Source organism: Branchiostoma lanceolatum, chromosome 3 (assembly GCF_035083965.1).
Source record: "Branchiostoma lanceolatum isolate klBraLanc5 chromosome 3, klBraLanc5.hap2, whole genome shotgun sequence".
Taxonomy (NCBI): Eukaryota; Metazoa; Chordata; class Leptocardii; order Amphioxiformes; family Branchiostomatidae; genus Branchiostoma; species Branchiostoma lanceolatum.
The window spans coordinates 22,076,802-22,094,911 of record NC_089724.1 but is presented as its reverse complement, the minus strand read 5'-3'; the positions used below and the strand labels follow the sequence as shown (position 1 = coordinate 22,094,911).

Below are 18,110 nucleotides of genomic sequence, written 5' to 3'. Positions count from 1 at the left end.
TGCTGTCTATCTTGTTCTTTGATCTGAAGATGATTGTAATGGTTATATGGAAACGGGTAGTATTTGAGTTTTTCTTCCTGCGACAACATCTGAAAGAATTAGGTCAGAACGAATTTGAGACATTCATTTCAGAATCATTTTTTGAACTGTTTGCTCAACTCCTTTTTACCGAATGATGAAAGAATATGTTTCATCAATGAAGTAGAGAGAAAAAGAAAGGCAACCGCTATGGTGCCATCAACTTCAGAGCTACTCAGATTCTTTCTTTGATTTCCTCATGATTACACACAGGTGAGACTATATATTTCAGTATATGTTACTGTATAACGGACTGTCAAACGTGAACAGAAGTCGGGATCAAGAATCATCGTAGGCAACGTATTTATGTATATATGTATGTTTCGCATTTTGAACATATCGGTGCTATGCTACATGTCTACAATGATTCACAGTCATTTCATCTTGTTGTCTTTTCTACGGTTTTCTATTTCTGGCCTGTCTTGCAAATACAACCATTGTTTTAGGCCTATAGGGAACCATTCGAAGGACATAGCGCTACATGTATATGCAGTTTCTTTTCCGACTAAATAATTTGTTTTTACCTCGGGTAAAAAATTAAATCTGAGACCGTCATCCTCCCAGAGATGATTGGCACATTGAATACTAGTAACCAGCACACGTTTCCATGTGGGATGTGTTGTATGGTGACAAAATGGTTTATTAGACCTTAATGGCATCCAAAATTGTGGTCAAAGGCCGTTTTCTCTGAGCTTGAATCCATGAAAATGATACACTTAGTCTTCGCACTTTTGGAAATTGTTTCGGTCGATGCATATGAAACCATCGTGGCGTTGACCTGTGAATATAAGTAAAGAACGTGTCTGACAACTGAACGCTTTTTCTTCAACATGTAATTTTGCCTGGTTGTTATACCCCCAGTAAGCTGCATTGCTGCTTGTTTCTATGTTTGCGAACAAGATGATAAAAAATCTGTAAATGATTTTTACGATATCCTTTCTGCTTGCAGATGTATTGTAGGGGGTATTGAAAGTTTACAGATAAAGATAATACATCAGCTCTTCCCGTACCGATAGCATTCTTTTAAACTGCTGGTGTCTTGCCATGAAAAATGGAGATATAGTTTTGGGTGTGTCTGTTTGTTTGTCTGTTTGTGTTTCGGCACCACTCCAGTCAGCATAACTCAAGAGCCTCTTGATGGATTACAATGATATTTGGTATGTGGGCGGGTGTTGTGAAGCCGAAATTCAAGGTCGATTCTGGGCCCCCTGGTATGTGACCTTGGTACTGCAGCAGAACTTCAATTTTTGTATCTTTTGACCCGGACGGGCTGTGGTCTTGATTTTTTGGTGGCACATAGCTTGTGATGTAATAAAGAAGTGGTGTAGGTTTGGGCCCCCTAGCAGCTACTGCTGGAACTGCAGGGGCGTTTTTGTGAAAATCTCCTTAGGAGAATAACTGAACAAGGGAACAACGGATTTCCATGACATTTAGTATGCAGGTAGCTTAGATAGAGATATACACAATGAAGTGCAAATTATGCTAATTGGGACTTACTTTGTATAGCTAATAAGGAAAATCTATATTTGAAGTGTTTTCCATTACATGTTATATATATAGTTAATGGAAAGTGGGGCATCAACAGATACCAATTATGCATATAACTTCCTTATTTGCATAATTAATGCAAAACACCACATCTCATCTAAATGGAAAATTATAGGACTGTCAATATGATACTTAGTATGCAGGTAGCTTAGACAGAGATAAACATAATGAAGTGCAAATTATGCTAATTGGGACTTAATTTGCATAGCTAATGAGGAAAATCTATATTTGCAGTGTTTTTCATTATCAGACTCAAATACGTGTAACATATGTAGTTTATGGAAAGTGGAGCATCAACAGATACCAATTATGCAAATAAATCCCTAATTTGCATAATTAATGCAAAAACACCATAATTCATATAATTGGAAAATTATAGGACTGCCAATATTGCAACATCTGTAAGTTAGATAAAGGTGTTTATGACTAAGCATTTATTATGCAAATTTGTAAGTCATTTGCATTAATAGAATTGTTCATGGAGATATGAGGTCGTGGAACTCTTGTTGCTTTTGTTAACAGCATACATGTAACGGAAAACATATATTTTTGCTAAAAGCTTGTTATTTGTCCGCAACCTTCGGCCAGGAGTGATTGTTCCGTTACACAGTAAATTACATACATGTCAAGTTATAAAGCATGACATGCTATGCTTCCTTTGCAGATGTTTGTGCTCCTGAAGTGCCTTTTCTAGTTTGTTCTGATGACTATTCGCGCCAGCGATTGAAGTTGTTCAGTTGAGAGTTTCCTTGAAGTTCTCTTTTAGTTTCATACAAATATATTCACCAGAAGTTTATGATGAAACATCGTGCTCATTGTCTGGGGATGCTAAACAGACAGGTACATCTTTATAAACAAAAAGAGTCAGTGTCTTTTAGAGGATGGTCCAGAGAATGAAGTAATAATTGGTAGCAAACTGACAAAGATGACACCACCGACCCTACATCTGTACAACTATCGCCGTGACGTAGATATCACAAGAGAACCGAAGCCTTTTGCAACCCCATATCAACGCATGAAGATTGCTTTGGGGGCCGGCTGAGCGATGTTTTCATTGATTTGTTGGAGCGGTTCCAAAGGACATGCAAAATCCGTTAGAGTATAGCACTATCCCGTGGGAGATGACCTTACGGCTGCAAACACTAGATATCCACCCCGCCTGAACAGTGATACTGGTACATGGTGATAACAGAGTTTGTGAAGCCGTCGCTCAATATTGTTTAAAAGAGACAAGCTCAAGCCCGATTTCAGATGAGTTTTGGTATCACATTGATTGTGGTTCGTTCTGAATGTGTAGGAAGACACGTACTTCTGCCACGGCTTCCAACAAATTTCATTTTAAGTACAAATACTGATGGCTAAGTATCACTTCCCTATCATATTCATCTTTCAGTGTAGTAAGGGCAAGGTTACACTGCTTGCTTGTGATCCTCGGCAGACCGAGATGCGCCAAAAATTACTATAATTAGCCCTCATAATGCCCTCATAGCTGCATGTTATATCACAAATAATACCCTAAAGCTGTTAAATCACAAATAATACCCTAAAGCTGCTATATTACAAATAATATCAACGCATTACAAAAGGCGCCTTCGCTAATTGTTCCGTAGTTGTAGATAATGATGTGTAATGAAACCGGCGCGGTGACAAATTGAACGATATTCAAAGCAATTGCTGTCTGTAAGAGCTTATTTCCCCACACTTCCGTGGGTGCAATCCTGTTGTTTGTTATAGTTAACAACCCAAGGTTGATTTTATCATCCATTGAACTACCTCTGGGTACATATATGTTGTATTGTGGATAATGATGAAGAGAAATGGCATAGATACAAACATGTAGAATTGACGTACATCGTCTGTAATCCCCGCGCGCATGTCTCTGACGAAGGTCTGTTAGCTCCTATCCATTTGATACAGTCTTCATTCACAGGGTAGCAACGCGTCCCAGAACATGTCTTTGAAATAGAATTGGCATTTGCGAAGTGTGTTTGAAATCCCTGCAGGGGATTGTACACACAGTATTATCAAGCTCGAGAGGTTTCGAAAACGAGATCTCGCGAGACTTGTGACATCACAGATTCGATACGGAGAACTGAATGTTGATCTGATCTCATTCACCAGAGCATGGCTGGAGGGAGCCAGGTACGCTTAAGGTGCGTCTCGATTCAGCTGTACAAAATCTACTTTCTGTGTAGCCATGAATGTGAGTAAACATTAGTGACAGTACAACTTAGTTTTTCCTAACTTGGTGACTGTTAAAACTGGAGGAACGATGGGTAGTATTGTCTGTTCCGATAGGACCTGGAGGAACCATGTCTAGGTAGGTAGTGTTCCGTGCTGTTCAGAATGAAATTCCGTACTGTATACGTAGCGGACTGAATTTTGTTGTCAAAAATTCTACTGCAGAAGGTCCATAGTTCATCCACATTCCCGGGTGGAAAGTATAATTCTTTTTCTCTCACAATCTAAATGATAACATATCTGGAGTTTTGACAACTGCTCATTCGATTTTCCGATAAAATAATTCACGGCGAAGACGCGGGTGTATACATGTACCGCTATAGAGCTAGACTAAGAACACAGGGCGAATGATTTAGTTGCCCCTTTTCTACTAGACAGCGATTACTAAGCGGCCGTACAGCGACCAAAAGTAGATTTGGTTGACCATTAATTTTATAATTCGAATCTGGGGGGACCCTGGTACATTAGAGGCACACACGAAACATTTTAAAAATCGTTCTTTATATATGAAATTCTTTGAGCGATCTGTCCTATTTTTGTCGCTAAGCTCTCGCAGCTGGAAAAGAGGTGTTAGCAAATTCATGTTGGTAATACAGTCTTTCAAATCGATGTTCTTTGTACTGCTATTATGAAGACAGAACACAGAATATTTGATCCGAGTGATGATGAAAGCTCAGACGGCTCCACGCACATGATGAAAAAAATGAACATATGGCACCATTCCCTGCATGATAGTACTTAATGTAATAGCTGTGGATGAAATGTGGGCGCCGCACATCTTTTATCTTATTAATATCATTAGCGAGAGAGAAAAGTGTTTCGTTTAACGGCCATGTGCTATTACTGTCCTAGTTGTTTGTGATTATGAGCGGTAGCTTTTGATTCAGTGGCTCAACAACATTAGTCATTGGATTTAAATCAAATCAGATTGATCAAACAAAATCGAAGTATCTTGAAATACCACATGCATATATGTATAGTGTTACATTCGTATGTGTCTTTGTTGAGCCCATGTGGTTGGCGATGTAGTTCTTTGGTGAAAAGGCAGTGTCCTCTTGCAGCTTGCAATGTGGTTGGGGGATGAGTCGGAGCTAATCCGTTGTTATGAATGCTGATATAACACATTCTCGTTTGAAAAGTAGCCAAGCTATATTTGAGGCTATCTGGCTACCATGCCGCCCGACGTCTGCCTGTTACATGCGCCACAATGGAGCATAATTGCAACCGTAGGGCTTTGCAAATTGTTGCAGGAGTGTGCCACCAACAGAGCTGTGAGTCCAATTACTTTGGGTGTTCCTATAGATCTAGCTATGACGTGTTCTAAATTGGGTCGTGTGCGAGGAGTGGGCGGGTAATGTGAGGGGCAGACACTGATGACCAGATGATGACGGTACACATGCATACTCCCACTGACATCAGCAGGTTAGGACCCTTAGCGCTACTTCTCAACACAGGGATAAGACAAACAGGACACGAATTTTACACGGGAGATTCGCTTTGTTACATATAGGTTCAGTAAGCAAAGCTGTAGTAGGCAAATTATTTTTCGTCTCTGTGGTGAATGCCCGGCAAAGCTTACCCGAAACTTCCTAACACATCGACATAAACGTATCCTTACTCTTCTTGTCTTGATGAAGGTCCCTTGCCTGGTTCTAAAGACTTTTCTTCATCTATGTTGGCCTTCAGTCTTCAGACTTCTTGTTTTAGTACGAAAACTATACCCGCTCTCCTATTGTGATGTTCGTCCATCGTTGTCGATGAAGACCTCGGCCCATGTGGGTGCGGGCATGGCTAATCAGACCAATTCTATCATGGATAGGTTCATTAGATCTTTTTTACGTTAATTTCTGGCTTGGATTTAATTGCTTGAGAGGAACGCAGCTGGTGCATGCAAGAGTCCAGATACTGACCTGGGCTCATGGACTGAAGATTAAAGAAAGGAAATTTGCACGACAGATTTTGGGGAAAAATTCAACTGCCTAAGAGGAACATTGAAATGCTACAGAACATTTTAAACAGCCTTTTCCAGTATTCTGCCTGATCGTCAAAGGAATCAAACCAACTTAGGAATTCGTAGCATCTGACGACTGCTGCCGGGAAACAATCCTGCCAACCAGAATGCCGCGATGCCGGCTGAGGATCAGTGAACGAGCCTCACAATCTGTTAACCCCCCAGCCTCTCGCACAGAAGTTATCCCATATAATACCCTGTCGTGGTTGCTAACTATCTTCGCCATACGTCGTCTATATAATGGTTAATATAAAACTGTGACTGCAGATGTGTCTGTGCAGATGTGTGACAGACCTACCCCTACCAATAGATGTGAATTAGATCTTAAGAAAAGCGGGGCTGATGTAGGTATCATTGTACTAGTGTTCTACATACATGTACTTGTATGTACTGGGGTACCATGTGTTTTTGTTTGATCCCACATACTGTACTATTGCCGCTAGCGCCGGCAACTTTCGCTTTTACTCGCACTTAGATGTAACATGTAAGGACGTCATACTGTACTTTGTTAATACAACGAATTAGCACTTCAGAAACCTACGCTCAGTTTTGGTGCTTAGTTCCACTTAGAGAAATGTCAAGCAGCACTAGAGGCACAATATAGTCGTTATATAAAACAAAAGTCAGGATGACCTGAATGTTAATTTCGTTTCTTAACGTGACATTTATGTCTGTGAAAATGATATCATTTCGTTGGTTCTGCACGAAACACGCGTGTACTATTTCGTAGGATCCATATGGTTTCCAGCACATCTTATGTTGCCATATTTACACTGTTAATACATTTACAAAACGTTGCACCAACAGGCATTTATGACTATATAACGGTGATTTTGAATTAATAATCACTAGACGGGTTCAGCGGCAACCAACATAAACCTGACGGTCCTACATCACGCAGCAGGTCTTAAACCGTAGTGATTGCGGTCTAGAAAATAGAAACATCTTTAACTCCTATATTCAATCAAACAGTAAGACTTTGGTGTCCACATTAAAACCAGCTACAGAATAAGATGAGTATTTCTTTGTCAAAGAAAAGTAATATGACACATATACATTAATGTCTGTTTCTGCCATTGATGTCTGTATCTGTCAACCGGTGTTTGATACATTCTATGACAAAAGAAAAGTGGATTTGCAACTGTCCATGAAGATGATAATTGTAAACGGTTTGAAATGCAACAGCTACCAGTAACCACGCGTTTGTATAGCTGAACAAAAGTTAGTTCCCCCAACGTCTATTCCGTACTAGTAGGCAATGTCGTTGCCGTCTTTTTTGCTACTTTTTTCAAGGTCTTAGAACACAGTATTAATTTGCGACAATAGTAGTTCGGGTATGAAGTAGTGCGTCACATTGCTTTAAAAGGCCGTAGTTTTTCTTCTGTGCACTTCTTACTTTGGGATCCTTAACCATGTAAATCCCTATAGGCGAAATACTGTGGTCTGCAACCTCAACCCTGTAGTTGATCGGCGCAGAATGGTTGGCAGACGCCATTTTGCTGTCAGGAAACCAAAAACAACAGCAATGCGGAACGAGCAAATGTCTGTTTACGGACGTTAAGGACAAATAGGACGTTTTGTGACAGAACTAAAAGAAGTTTACCACATATATATATCTAATTTTCGGCATCTTGACCATCGTCGGAGGGTCACAAAGTTGTGTGCGCGCTGATGCCATCCATATGTTTTACTTTCAGTTGCCTTATAACGTTAGAAATAGCGCTTTTTAATTATGATTTATTTGTATATTCTGATACCTCAAATCTAATATCGATGTTTCCTTTGACTTTCAGTCAGTGTCGAAGTGAAAATTCTAATTCGACATCTTCGGACGGATTCTTCAAGTTGTGTAGCGACCGATTCCTCATGATCAAGTCCGTGAGCTGACCGTCAACTCAAACTGTCATCCCGTCCTTTCCGCGATCGACCCTGACTAGCCAGAGAAGAACAACTGGTACGTCCAAATTACCGAAACGTCTTGCGAACGATTGTAAGTAAAACGATTATTTGAGTTAATGCATGGGTAAGAACGAGTTTTGATAAAGTTTTGTGTGTCTTTTTGTCTTTTAGGTAGTACTTTTACATCTTGCATCATAATTGAATTATGAAATCAAGGGTCACACAAATCCAAATTCGGTCGCTGTACGGTCGCTCAGCAATCGCAGTCTGTTTGAAAGGGGGCCTTAGCTAGCTACTGCTCTACATGTTGCATGAGGTTTATTGTTGTTGAACTCAAATATAACCTATTGGACAACATATGCACGCTGGATGACACTACCCACTTCATATTTAGGCTCAAATGAAAACCTTCGTACGTCTACACACTGAAATTCGCTCACACATACAGCCTTGGTGACCTTTTGATAATTTCACACTCCAGATATGATTTTAAGCTTCATGGTCGCCCATACCGTCCACCAGATACAATATCAGCTCTCCATGCACCGCCCATATTTCCCTCCAGGCACTGTACAAATGCATGATGGAACCACCCTTTTCTTTTACCCTACACTGTACATACTATATTAGGCTTCATTAACCACCCAAATCTCCCACTGTAAGACATATACAGGCAACATAAACAAAGCATCAGGGCCCCAAGAACAAAGTATATCGTTCACTAGACACCATATGGTCATGTGAACAAAGTATATGCGGAGATTTTACATGTATACATGTATATTGGCAATACAAACATGTTTCATGAAATCGACAATATCTCCCACTAGACATAAGGATTCCATTAACCACCACTGTATCCTTCAAGACACTGTCTACGGCCTAAAAGAATATTTCCGAGCAATTCTGAAGTTCATGTAACTGCTTTAACTTACGGCCGCTGCATATATATAATAGCAGTTTTACATTGATAATTGTTTGACGCTCTCAAAAGTTGCCGACAATGTTTGAGCGGACAAAATGAAGCAGACACAAAGATGGCGTTAGATGTGCGATGCACGAACGGACTTTCAGAGCGGAAATCGATTGTTTGCACGCTCTGATTGTTTCTGGAGGCAACGCCGAAAAGTCATTACCCCGATATATTGATTTCCCTAGAGTAGAAGACCACCTTTGATCAGATTTATTCTGGACTAATCCAGAGTTTAGACAGGAGTAAATGCGGAGCCTTCAATTAGTCACTACCTCTCCCTTTGAAGTTCCTTTTCCCAACCTTCCTCGTCGACACGAATTCAATCAAACTGTAAACGAAACTTTGCGACGGCAGCGCAGATTCGAAGTCAAACGCAGCTGAAGCAATAGACATTTTTTTTCGATTCGATTTATTTGCACATATTAAAATCATTTTGTATTACATAATAGAACATGAAAATATACGTGCTTGGGGAAGAAAAAAAGCCATAGTGGCTTATACAAGGTCTTCCCCCATCTGAATTAACAAAAAATAAAATAAATCTAACAATTCATAACATAATTATAGTAGTAAATGATAACAATAACAAATCAGACAATAATAATAGAAACAGAATACTGACAAAAAAGTTATTGGTTGCATATAAAGATTAAACATCAAATCATAGCTTAACTCGATACCGAAGTGATAGAGATTAGAGAGTCAATCGCAGTTAACAAACTAACAATAATATAACAATTCATAACATAATTGTAGTCATAAACAATAACAATATCACATCAAATCATACGATAATTAAAGTAACAAATGATGACAATATAATAATTCATGGCAAATAATTATAAAAATCATATGTTAGATCATAGTATAATTCAATACTGAAATAATGTAGTTTAACACAAAGTCTATCGCAGTTAACAAAACATAGCAAATAAGTGTAAGGTGAAAAAGAAAAATGAAATTCAACTCGGAAAGCTGGATTCGTCGACTGGATTATCAGCCCTTTGTTCATTTACCCAATCATCATTAGACCATGCAGTCGCTTTCGTTCATGTTGTCAAACAATTCTAGCTTTACTATATCTGTTGGTATACACGTTTATATGGATATCTGTACTTGATCATGCACAGGGAACGCGTCAGTTTGAAATACGTTTAGTTCAATTTCCTGCGTAGTGTCGAGGCTTACGTTACATGTAATTGTATGAAACTTGTTAAACTGCCATGGCTTGGTACCAATAATCATCTAATTGATATAAACTAGCGGCATTTTGATCACGTGGAGGGGGAATTGTATTTTGAGTTGGTCAAAGTAGCATGTTCTGTTTTGTCTGAATACCATTGTCGTTGATTGTTTGATTGCAATTGATTGGAGCGTTATATACATGCAAAAGCTGTCAACTTCGCAAGTTTGCTGTACGCTGGCGGCGTCGCTGCGTCCTAAACTGGATTTGTGTTACCCTTGACTTTGTCATGGGAATATCATTCAAAACGTACAACTATGACCAAAAAGACAACAAAACACACAAAGCTTAAAAAGATTCGGTTTCTGTCGATGAAATTCGTTGAGTGCTTTGTCAATTCGATCGTCCGCAGCGACGCCGCCAGCCTGCCGCGGTTCCGAGAGGGGGGCTTAAAACCCATTCCAGTGGTAGCCTGCCAATGTTTAGGAGACCTTCTGGTACATTCCTCGGGGCTATCGTAACTTGTCCCACTGGTTGTATACAAAGAGCCTTAATACCCAGTGATTTACCAAACCGATTAAACTACTCACAGATGATTATTCCAACACCTTTCCACAACCATAGAACGCTAAGCTAGCAATCTTTTTGCTGACGTACTTTAAGTCTGTTGACCTCGTCCTAGACACGTACTAGACACGTGAAATCACGAAGCGTATAAAAAAGCCTGTAGCCTGTTTGAAATATTCCCTGGCCTAATATTGTACATTAATGTAATAAAGATCGTCCTACCATGATCAACTAAACTTGATTAAAATTCAAGTTTATCCACGACCGGAAATGAAAATTGACAGGTAAAGTGATGGTGATCCACCAGTGCATATTTGTCCAACCGCTAAAGTAATTTTGAACGGAGATAAACCTCACCGCACACATCCTCTTACTGCAGTGTAGCAATAAATCTACACTCTGTCCACGAGGCGTGCATGTGTTCCAAAAGACTATATTGAAACACACGGATTGTTTTTACTGTGCATGAGTGAGTATATTTAATATCTACAGACCTTTAATTTCCTCGGCAAGAACATCTTGCCCCGCCCCTTCCCTAGTTGCAGCCTTGGGTTCGTGACCTGCACCTCCATGCAGACAGTTTGTAATTAAACAACGTGACTTAAGCCGCACTCTATTGTACTTGAATGGACTTAAGTGCACAACAAATACCTTTTCTTTAATATCATTAGAGGACTAGAACTTTGAAGCCCAAGACATTTTATTCTTTTCTCTGGCTGGACACATCTTTTCTTAACATATCACCTGAGAGACGCGTATATCAAGTTATATGAGTTATATGGTGCGCGAATGTGTAACCCACATACCATTGGCCATAGCCATTGGTACTAGAAAATAAGACACATCAGCGCGCTCAAGGTGTGAAACTTATGGATGCTTTTCGGCTGAATAATTTATTGTTTGATAAGTCCGTCTGAAATAAGTACAGAAAAACATCACGAGAGAGCTCACCTTGGTTCGGACACACTAGTTTGCTCTATGGCATTCACATTTAAAAGAAGTTAGTACCCGTCCTGAAATTCAATCGCCATTTCTCGGGCTAATCTCTACTCACACAAAAGGTTTTGGAACATGACAAAACTGTGTGTTATGATGTTCAGGAAACGACAACATCGGCAGTTTAAATGGAGTCATCGAGTCAGCAAGTATATTCTTTCTTATGCCATGAACAGGGCACGAAAATCTATTCATAGTTTTCTATTAATTTTAAACTAATGATATAAACAAAACGACAAACAAATTTTAAAGGAATTGGACAGGAAGCCCAATATATATCTAAAACGCACATATCCATCAACACCTATGTAACAGCAAAAACCATAACCTTTTTGTTATCCTGTCCATAAAATGATCAAATCAACAAGGCAACAATCAAAACATCCTCGTTATTTAAAGCTCTAACTCTTCAACACCTACCTTGGAGGGTTGCTTGATTTGAGTGATTTTGTCGGAGCAGTATCCTGCCAAGCTGGCCTCCGATGCTATATGTGACTATTGGGGAATCTAGATTTGCCATCGCGGAGCGTGCAAGGCCTACCCGTCTGGCCATGACTGAAGAATTCTTAGAAATTTCTGAGTCAGAATCCAAATCTGCCAATTAAGCATTTTCTGTCTCTGCCCCTAGATCTACCGCATATAAAACTCATTAAAAGTTCCATTAATAGCCTGCTGACTTTTACCCTCTCCACGGGTAATTTCCGTTGAACGCCTCATCGGAGCCAATTAGGAAAAAAATACAAATTTCAACTGTCGACCTTCAATATCTTTATGTTCCCTCGTCAAATAATTAGGCGAATTCTTCAGGCAGCGGAGGTCTGACATCTGTCCAGCTTACGTTACAGGTTGGCTTGTAGACGTATGCTTTGTAATTGTTTCCTGTATAATCAGTAAAGAGACATTAATTGAGGAGACAGAAGGCTTCTAAATTACATGTAACCTTCCACTGCATCTGAACGTTATAAGGGTTGTTGGACCTCTCAGTCTGAAGCACCTCCTGACGAGTAGACTAAGGGGTATCATGGTGGCATCAAGTGGTTCTTCTATATCGCAGCTCAACTTCCACATGTGAATAAGAACCACGTGAAGAGCTGACATTAACATGACGATAAAATATCAAATTCTCTTAAACCTTTCCTGTCACCCGGCCCTGCACGTCTGAAATTTGATTCGAGACAACTTCTGAAATATCTGCTGTTGAAATATGTTTCTCAGGATATCTTTATAGGGACAGTGTTCGGACAAATTGTATCTACTGCTTCTTGTGAATGATGTAAACAACCACATCCTGATCCCCGTGACGCCCGACTGTCGTCGGAGATAGAACTGAAATAATCTACCGAGGTGGCCATGGAGTCTGATATGTATCAGAAACGCGCAGGTTGATTGTGTTGACTGTTAGAGAAGGTCGTGTGGTCTAATGGAGTATCAGGTATCTGGCTATATCTTGGGTCAATGGGTCTGAATGGATCTGTCCTTTTCACTGCTGAGCATCTCCAAGGACATCGGAGAGTTTACACGTTTGAAGAAGATGATGATATGCCCTTGAATTCCCAAACTGAACGTTTTCCAAAAACCACAATTTACTTGGTATCTATTGAGTTTGCAAAGTATCTGGAAGACAGACGTCAAACGTAGACTGGATATTGGGGTTTGGGACGGCACTCTCACTAATGCACCGGCTCAGGCTCATGAAAATTAGAATGTAGCCATCAGACCAACGCCCAATGGATTACATTTGGAAATATCCGCTGTGACCCAGCGTGCTCCGTCTGGGCGAAATACATGTGGACAAACCAAAAGCACTCAGCGAGTTCAAAAACTCTGCCGACAAGTTCATAGAAAGGTGTGGACATGCATTTTCAACAGTAAGCAGCACCTGTGTAGAGTTTACACATGGAGAGACCACTAGCTCTAAACAGCCAATCATTTGGGGTCATTTTTTCCAAGAAACGGGTATTTCATTTCGCTAATAGAAGTCATGCTAATCCGTGTATACCTTCTTTATGTATCCTGTTTCCAAGCCCGACAAGCGTATCGCAGGCGATTGAGAATGACATCTTATATCAGCTCGTTAGACTATCTATGGCCTGTCAGTGGCTAGCCCTACGTAGGTGATTACTTAATGACGTCCTCTTGTCAGTTTATATATATCAAAGCCCGAGGGCGTTTTAGTGATTTCTAAGAGCTAGCGTTGCTATCATCACATATGGTCAGTGGAGAGGGGAATGCAGAGGGCTTGTATATCAATCCTTAGCGTCATTGGGGAAGTTGGTCCTCTGAACATCAGGCAATATTTCATCATTATAGTCTTGTATATTTGTGCCATTTGGCGGCCCATGCTTTTTGTCCATCGAGATGGGCACTTGATTGGATGGCGGTTATTTCAAACAAACTGGTTGCTTGTGTTCACGTGGATAGAGAAGTCTGTGGTGGCCACATGCAGTGTCATGTATCTTGCTTATCTCTATACAGTTGTGTAGTTTGGCTCGTTTTTCTGTGCCTATCATACGCCTCGTGTTGTGCGTACGTACCTTGGCCAGTAGCGCTATCGTAATGTCCACGGTAACCAAGCGTGCAAGGACGATGCAATAAAAGCAACAACCAAAAAAAAAAAAACGCGAGAAAACTTGTCAAAATCTCATTTGGAAGTAGTATCTTTATCATAAACTAGCAGCAGGCATTGGTGTAACGTGTCCCAGGGTTCCCATTGAGTACGGTGGTGGTGAGACGGAAATAGCTGCTACCGGGCTATGGTTAGAAAGAGTAGATACTGAACAGATAGACAAATAACATGCAGGAGGAGTTAGCTGGCCATAGGAGAACAGTTTGCCAGCTAACTCATCTGGCATCTGATCCGTCTATTTGGCCAGTATCTACTCTTTCCAGCCATCTCTGGAGCCTGAAAGAGGTTAGGAAGGAAACTACTGTAAATGCAGAAAAGTTCGCGGGGATTTTATTTCGCGGTAGGAAGGAAATGGAGTGTTCGCGGTGGTTTTGAGTTCACGTTTGAAACAATCCTAGCGCTACAGTTACACGACGGAACGGCTTTTTTCGCGCTGGTTTTCAGTTCGCGGTAAAGAATTCACTATGAAAACCGCGAACCTAAAACTACCGCGAATTTTTCTGCATTTACAGTATTTCCCTTCCTCTTGCCACAGTTATACCGACTCTTAGAGTTGGCATTATGGTGAAGCCGGGCCCGTGGGTATCCTAAGGGGCGCCAATCGAGCTCTAAGGAATGTGTAAAGGAACGACGGCGCGTTTTTCAATGCCAAGAACACACCTCGTAACTTACCAGGTGAAAGGTACATTCTTGTCACGTAATGCATGTGTAATTTTGTATGTTAGTAACTACTACTGCGCAAGGCTTCAAGTTTCCATCAAAGTGGAAAATAATTACAGCCTTGCTGTTGACACTGACGTACACAGGCAGGAATCCCCCGAGTCCTTTTACTTCTAAATACAAAACAGATAAGAAAGCAAAACATAGCGGAGTGCACATGATATGACCTCTGATAAACTAAAAAGCCCCAGCTCCTGTTATCGATCCCATTTCATAATTCATCCGATTTACATAAACACGTCAAACACGTCCTTCATGGGAGTCTGAAAAGGATTTTTCCCACAGAGTTTCCCCAGAAGCCCGATACATGACTGGACTGTGACGTGCGACCAACACGGTACGGTTTCTCCCACCCTGGGACACAAAGAGCCGGAACTGCATCTGGCTTGCTGTGGAGAGCAGAGCGTTGGATAAATCAATGCTGTGCTCCAAGTCAAGTAGCTCCCAACTTAACCTCCATTATAGTCTCCGGAATCAATCATTTCGCTACGACTGACGCTTCATACGGCACGCCGTCCCTTGGTGCTGTATGTTATTTTCATTCCTGTTGAGAGGGTTTCACTCCAGCTCTATTTATATGTAACAGTGCGAAGAAGTAACGGCCACTAACCCAATTCTGAGTCTCACGTAAGTAGGGGAGTCGTGTTTTCTGTGTTCAGCTTTCAATGGCGGCCAAGCGTGGTGTCTGTGTAACGCTGGCTTGCCTCGCACACACGGTCCTGAATGTAGGTTATGGAAAACCTCTGCTAAAAGACAACAACCTTTTTTTCATCGTTTGTTATTACGTATCCCCGGCTACGAAAGGTATGTTTGTTAGAATGGCTTTGTGTGAATAGAAGTGTGGATATAATTGTAGTTGTAGGCCAGGAAGGTCTTTTTAGTTCAGATATCACACCTGCCTACTAAAGAGCTGCCCAGGGGGTAGCGTGTAACAAAGTGAAATCCTACTCCTGGGTTACAAGTGCTCTCCAGTCCTTACCCTCCGCATTTTGCCTCTTGTAGGTCAGCAGAAGTGGATCGGGGAAACAACATGTCGGCGAACACTACGGTCTCTCCCACCGAGACAACCGCTAACCTCACCGCCAATTCCACCGAGGCGTCCGTCGGGTCCTGTTTCGCCCCCAACCCGTACAGTGCAGGGGTCCAGGCCGTTCTAGGTCTGATCACGGTGATTCTCATCCTTCTGACTGTGATAGGTAACGTGTTAGTGATTCTAGCCGTCACCTGCCACCGGAAAATGCGAACTGTGACCAACTTCTTCATAGTATCGCTGGCTTGCGCAGACCTCAGCGTCGGGATCACCGTCCTGCCCTTCGCTGCCACCAACGACATCCTCGGCTACTGGCCTTTCGGCGGCTACTGTGACGTCTGGGTGTCGTTCGACGTCCTGAACTCCACGGCGAGTATCCTGAACCTGGTTGTGATCGCATTCGACCGATTCCTCGCCATCACAGCCCCCTTTACCTACCACACTCGCATGACGGAACGAACTGCCGGTATTCTGATAGCGACGGTGTGGGGGATCTCGCTGGTCATGTCCTTCCTACCCATCCAGGCGGGATGGTACAGGGACAACCTGTCCGAAGAGGCCTTGGCGATCTATTCGGACCCGTGTTTATGCATCTTCACTGCGAGCACGGCTTACACCATCGTGTCGTCTCTCATATCGTTCTACATACCGCTCCTCATCATGCTCGTGTTCTACGGGATCATCTTCAAGGCAGCCCGAGACCAAGCTCGCAAGATCAACGCTCTGGAAGGGCGTATAGAGCAGGAAAACAACCGGGGCAAGAAAATATCTCTGGCAAAGGAGAAAAAGGCGGCAAAGACACTAGGCATCATCATGGGAGTGTTTATCCTGTGTTGGTTGCCGTTTTTCGTGGTGAACATTGTGAACCCGTTCTGTGACAGGTGTGTGCAGCCAGCCGTGTTCATCGCGCTCACATGGCTCGGATGGATCAACTCCGGCTTCAATCCGATCATCTACGCCTTCAACAAGGAGTTCAGGAAGGTCTTCACAAAGATGATCTGTTGTCACACGTGCAGAGGTGTGACAGTGGGGCCTAACCACGCAGACTTGAACTACGACCCCGTAGCGATGCGGCTCAAGAAGAAGGGAGAAAACACCAATGGGACCGTCAACGGCGACGCCAACGGCAAGGCCAACGGCAGCATAGAGGCCGGAGAAGGAACGTCAAGTTCATAAGGTAACGTGTTTAGTTTAGGCGAAAGGGAGCTGGACTCTCACGAAAACTGAAACTAAAGTTTCTGAGAGTTGATAGAAGAATCGAGGGACAAATTGAACACCACTGCCAATATGAAGTGGGTATGAAAGATAGTACCAGCACAACATCATTGTACGATATCGGCAGATGATATCGAATGAAAGAAAAGACTACGGCAGAGAATAAAAGAACAAGACTCTGCTTGACAATGTGTGTACCCACGGGTCGGTTCCTGTGACAAAGTCAGCTGCTATGGACATAAACACAGCTGACTCATATCATAAAGACCCGAAAGGAGAAAGACACTGTATTGAAAACTTGTGGAGACAAAGCCTTTCAAACCCAAAAGAGATTGACCTCGAAGTAGATCGTACACAGACTATCGAATCAAGACTACGAAGAATTTATTGTGCACATACACGGAGTCAAGGGGCCAAATTCTATCAAACGAAACTAGGACGACTTGTGAAGAATCGCTGCAGAGCTCGACTCTACGTTGGCGTACGATGAAATAAACAGTTCTATCGACCGTGTGCCAAGAACACTAGATCGGTTCCGCCGCGCCGACCATGACATCACTACAAGTCAATGACATCGTTCAGGGAACCACCCGGGAGATATTGTTTTCAAGTATGGATAATCACCATGGTGACGGCAATACCATGTAAATAATCTACAAGGTAGGATACAATGTGACATGTCTTCTGTGATTCTGACGTCATGAGGTGTGTATACTGTATACTCGCTAGCACTTCTAAGAAACCACTTCTAAGAAATAAGTACATAGTTTTAATATTGTTTATTTTTACGACTTATTTATCAAACCATTATGTGTAAATTTGACACAGAGGTATGTATCATATAATCAATGTGTATCTTTTACCATCCTAGGGGGTGCGTGTTAACATAAGGATTGGAATATGTTAAAATGCTAATTCACAAAGATCGAATCGTGTTTGAACAAAAGTTGTGGTTTTGATGTACAGATTTGCTACAAATACGTAAAGAGGTTTGGGCCAATTTGTACATGCATGTAAATATCA

The 18,110-nt window shown here is 41.6% G+C and overlaps 1 protein-coding gene across 2 annotated transcripts; it reads left to right on the top strand.

Annotated features, from left to right (window-relative positions):
- The first annotated feature begins 7,678 nt into the window (after positions 1 to 7,678).
- Positions 7,679 to 17,119, top strand: LOC136431051 (D(1) dopamine receptor-like). 2 transcript variants are annotated; one of them, XM_066422248.1, is made up of 2 exons: positions 7,679 to 7,832; positions 15,845 to 17,119. In XM_066422248.1, the coding sequence occupies exon 2, from the start codon at positions 15,873 to 15,875 to the stop codon at positions 17,046 to 17,048; it is 1,176 nt and encodes a 391-aa protein (XP_066278345.1). In that variant the 5' UTR covers positions 7,679 to 7,832; positions 15,845 to 15,872; the 3' UTR covers positions 17,049 to 17,119. The 2 variants fall into 2 exon arrangements, with proteins under 2 accessions (XP_066278345.1, XP_066278344.1); XM_066422247.1 differs by lacking the exon at positions 7,679 to 7,832 and adding an exon at positions 15,094 to 15,469.
- The last annotated feature ends 991 nt before the right edge of the window (positions 17,120 to 18,110 follow it).

Bases quoted from the DNA above. Each gene is read 5' to 3' on its own strand.
- LOC136431051 (XM_066422248.1), top strand. From the start codon at position 15,873: ATGTCGGCGAACACTACGGTCTCTCCCACCGAGACAACCGCTAACCTC.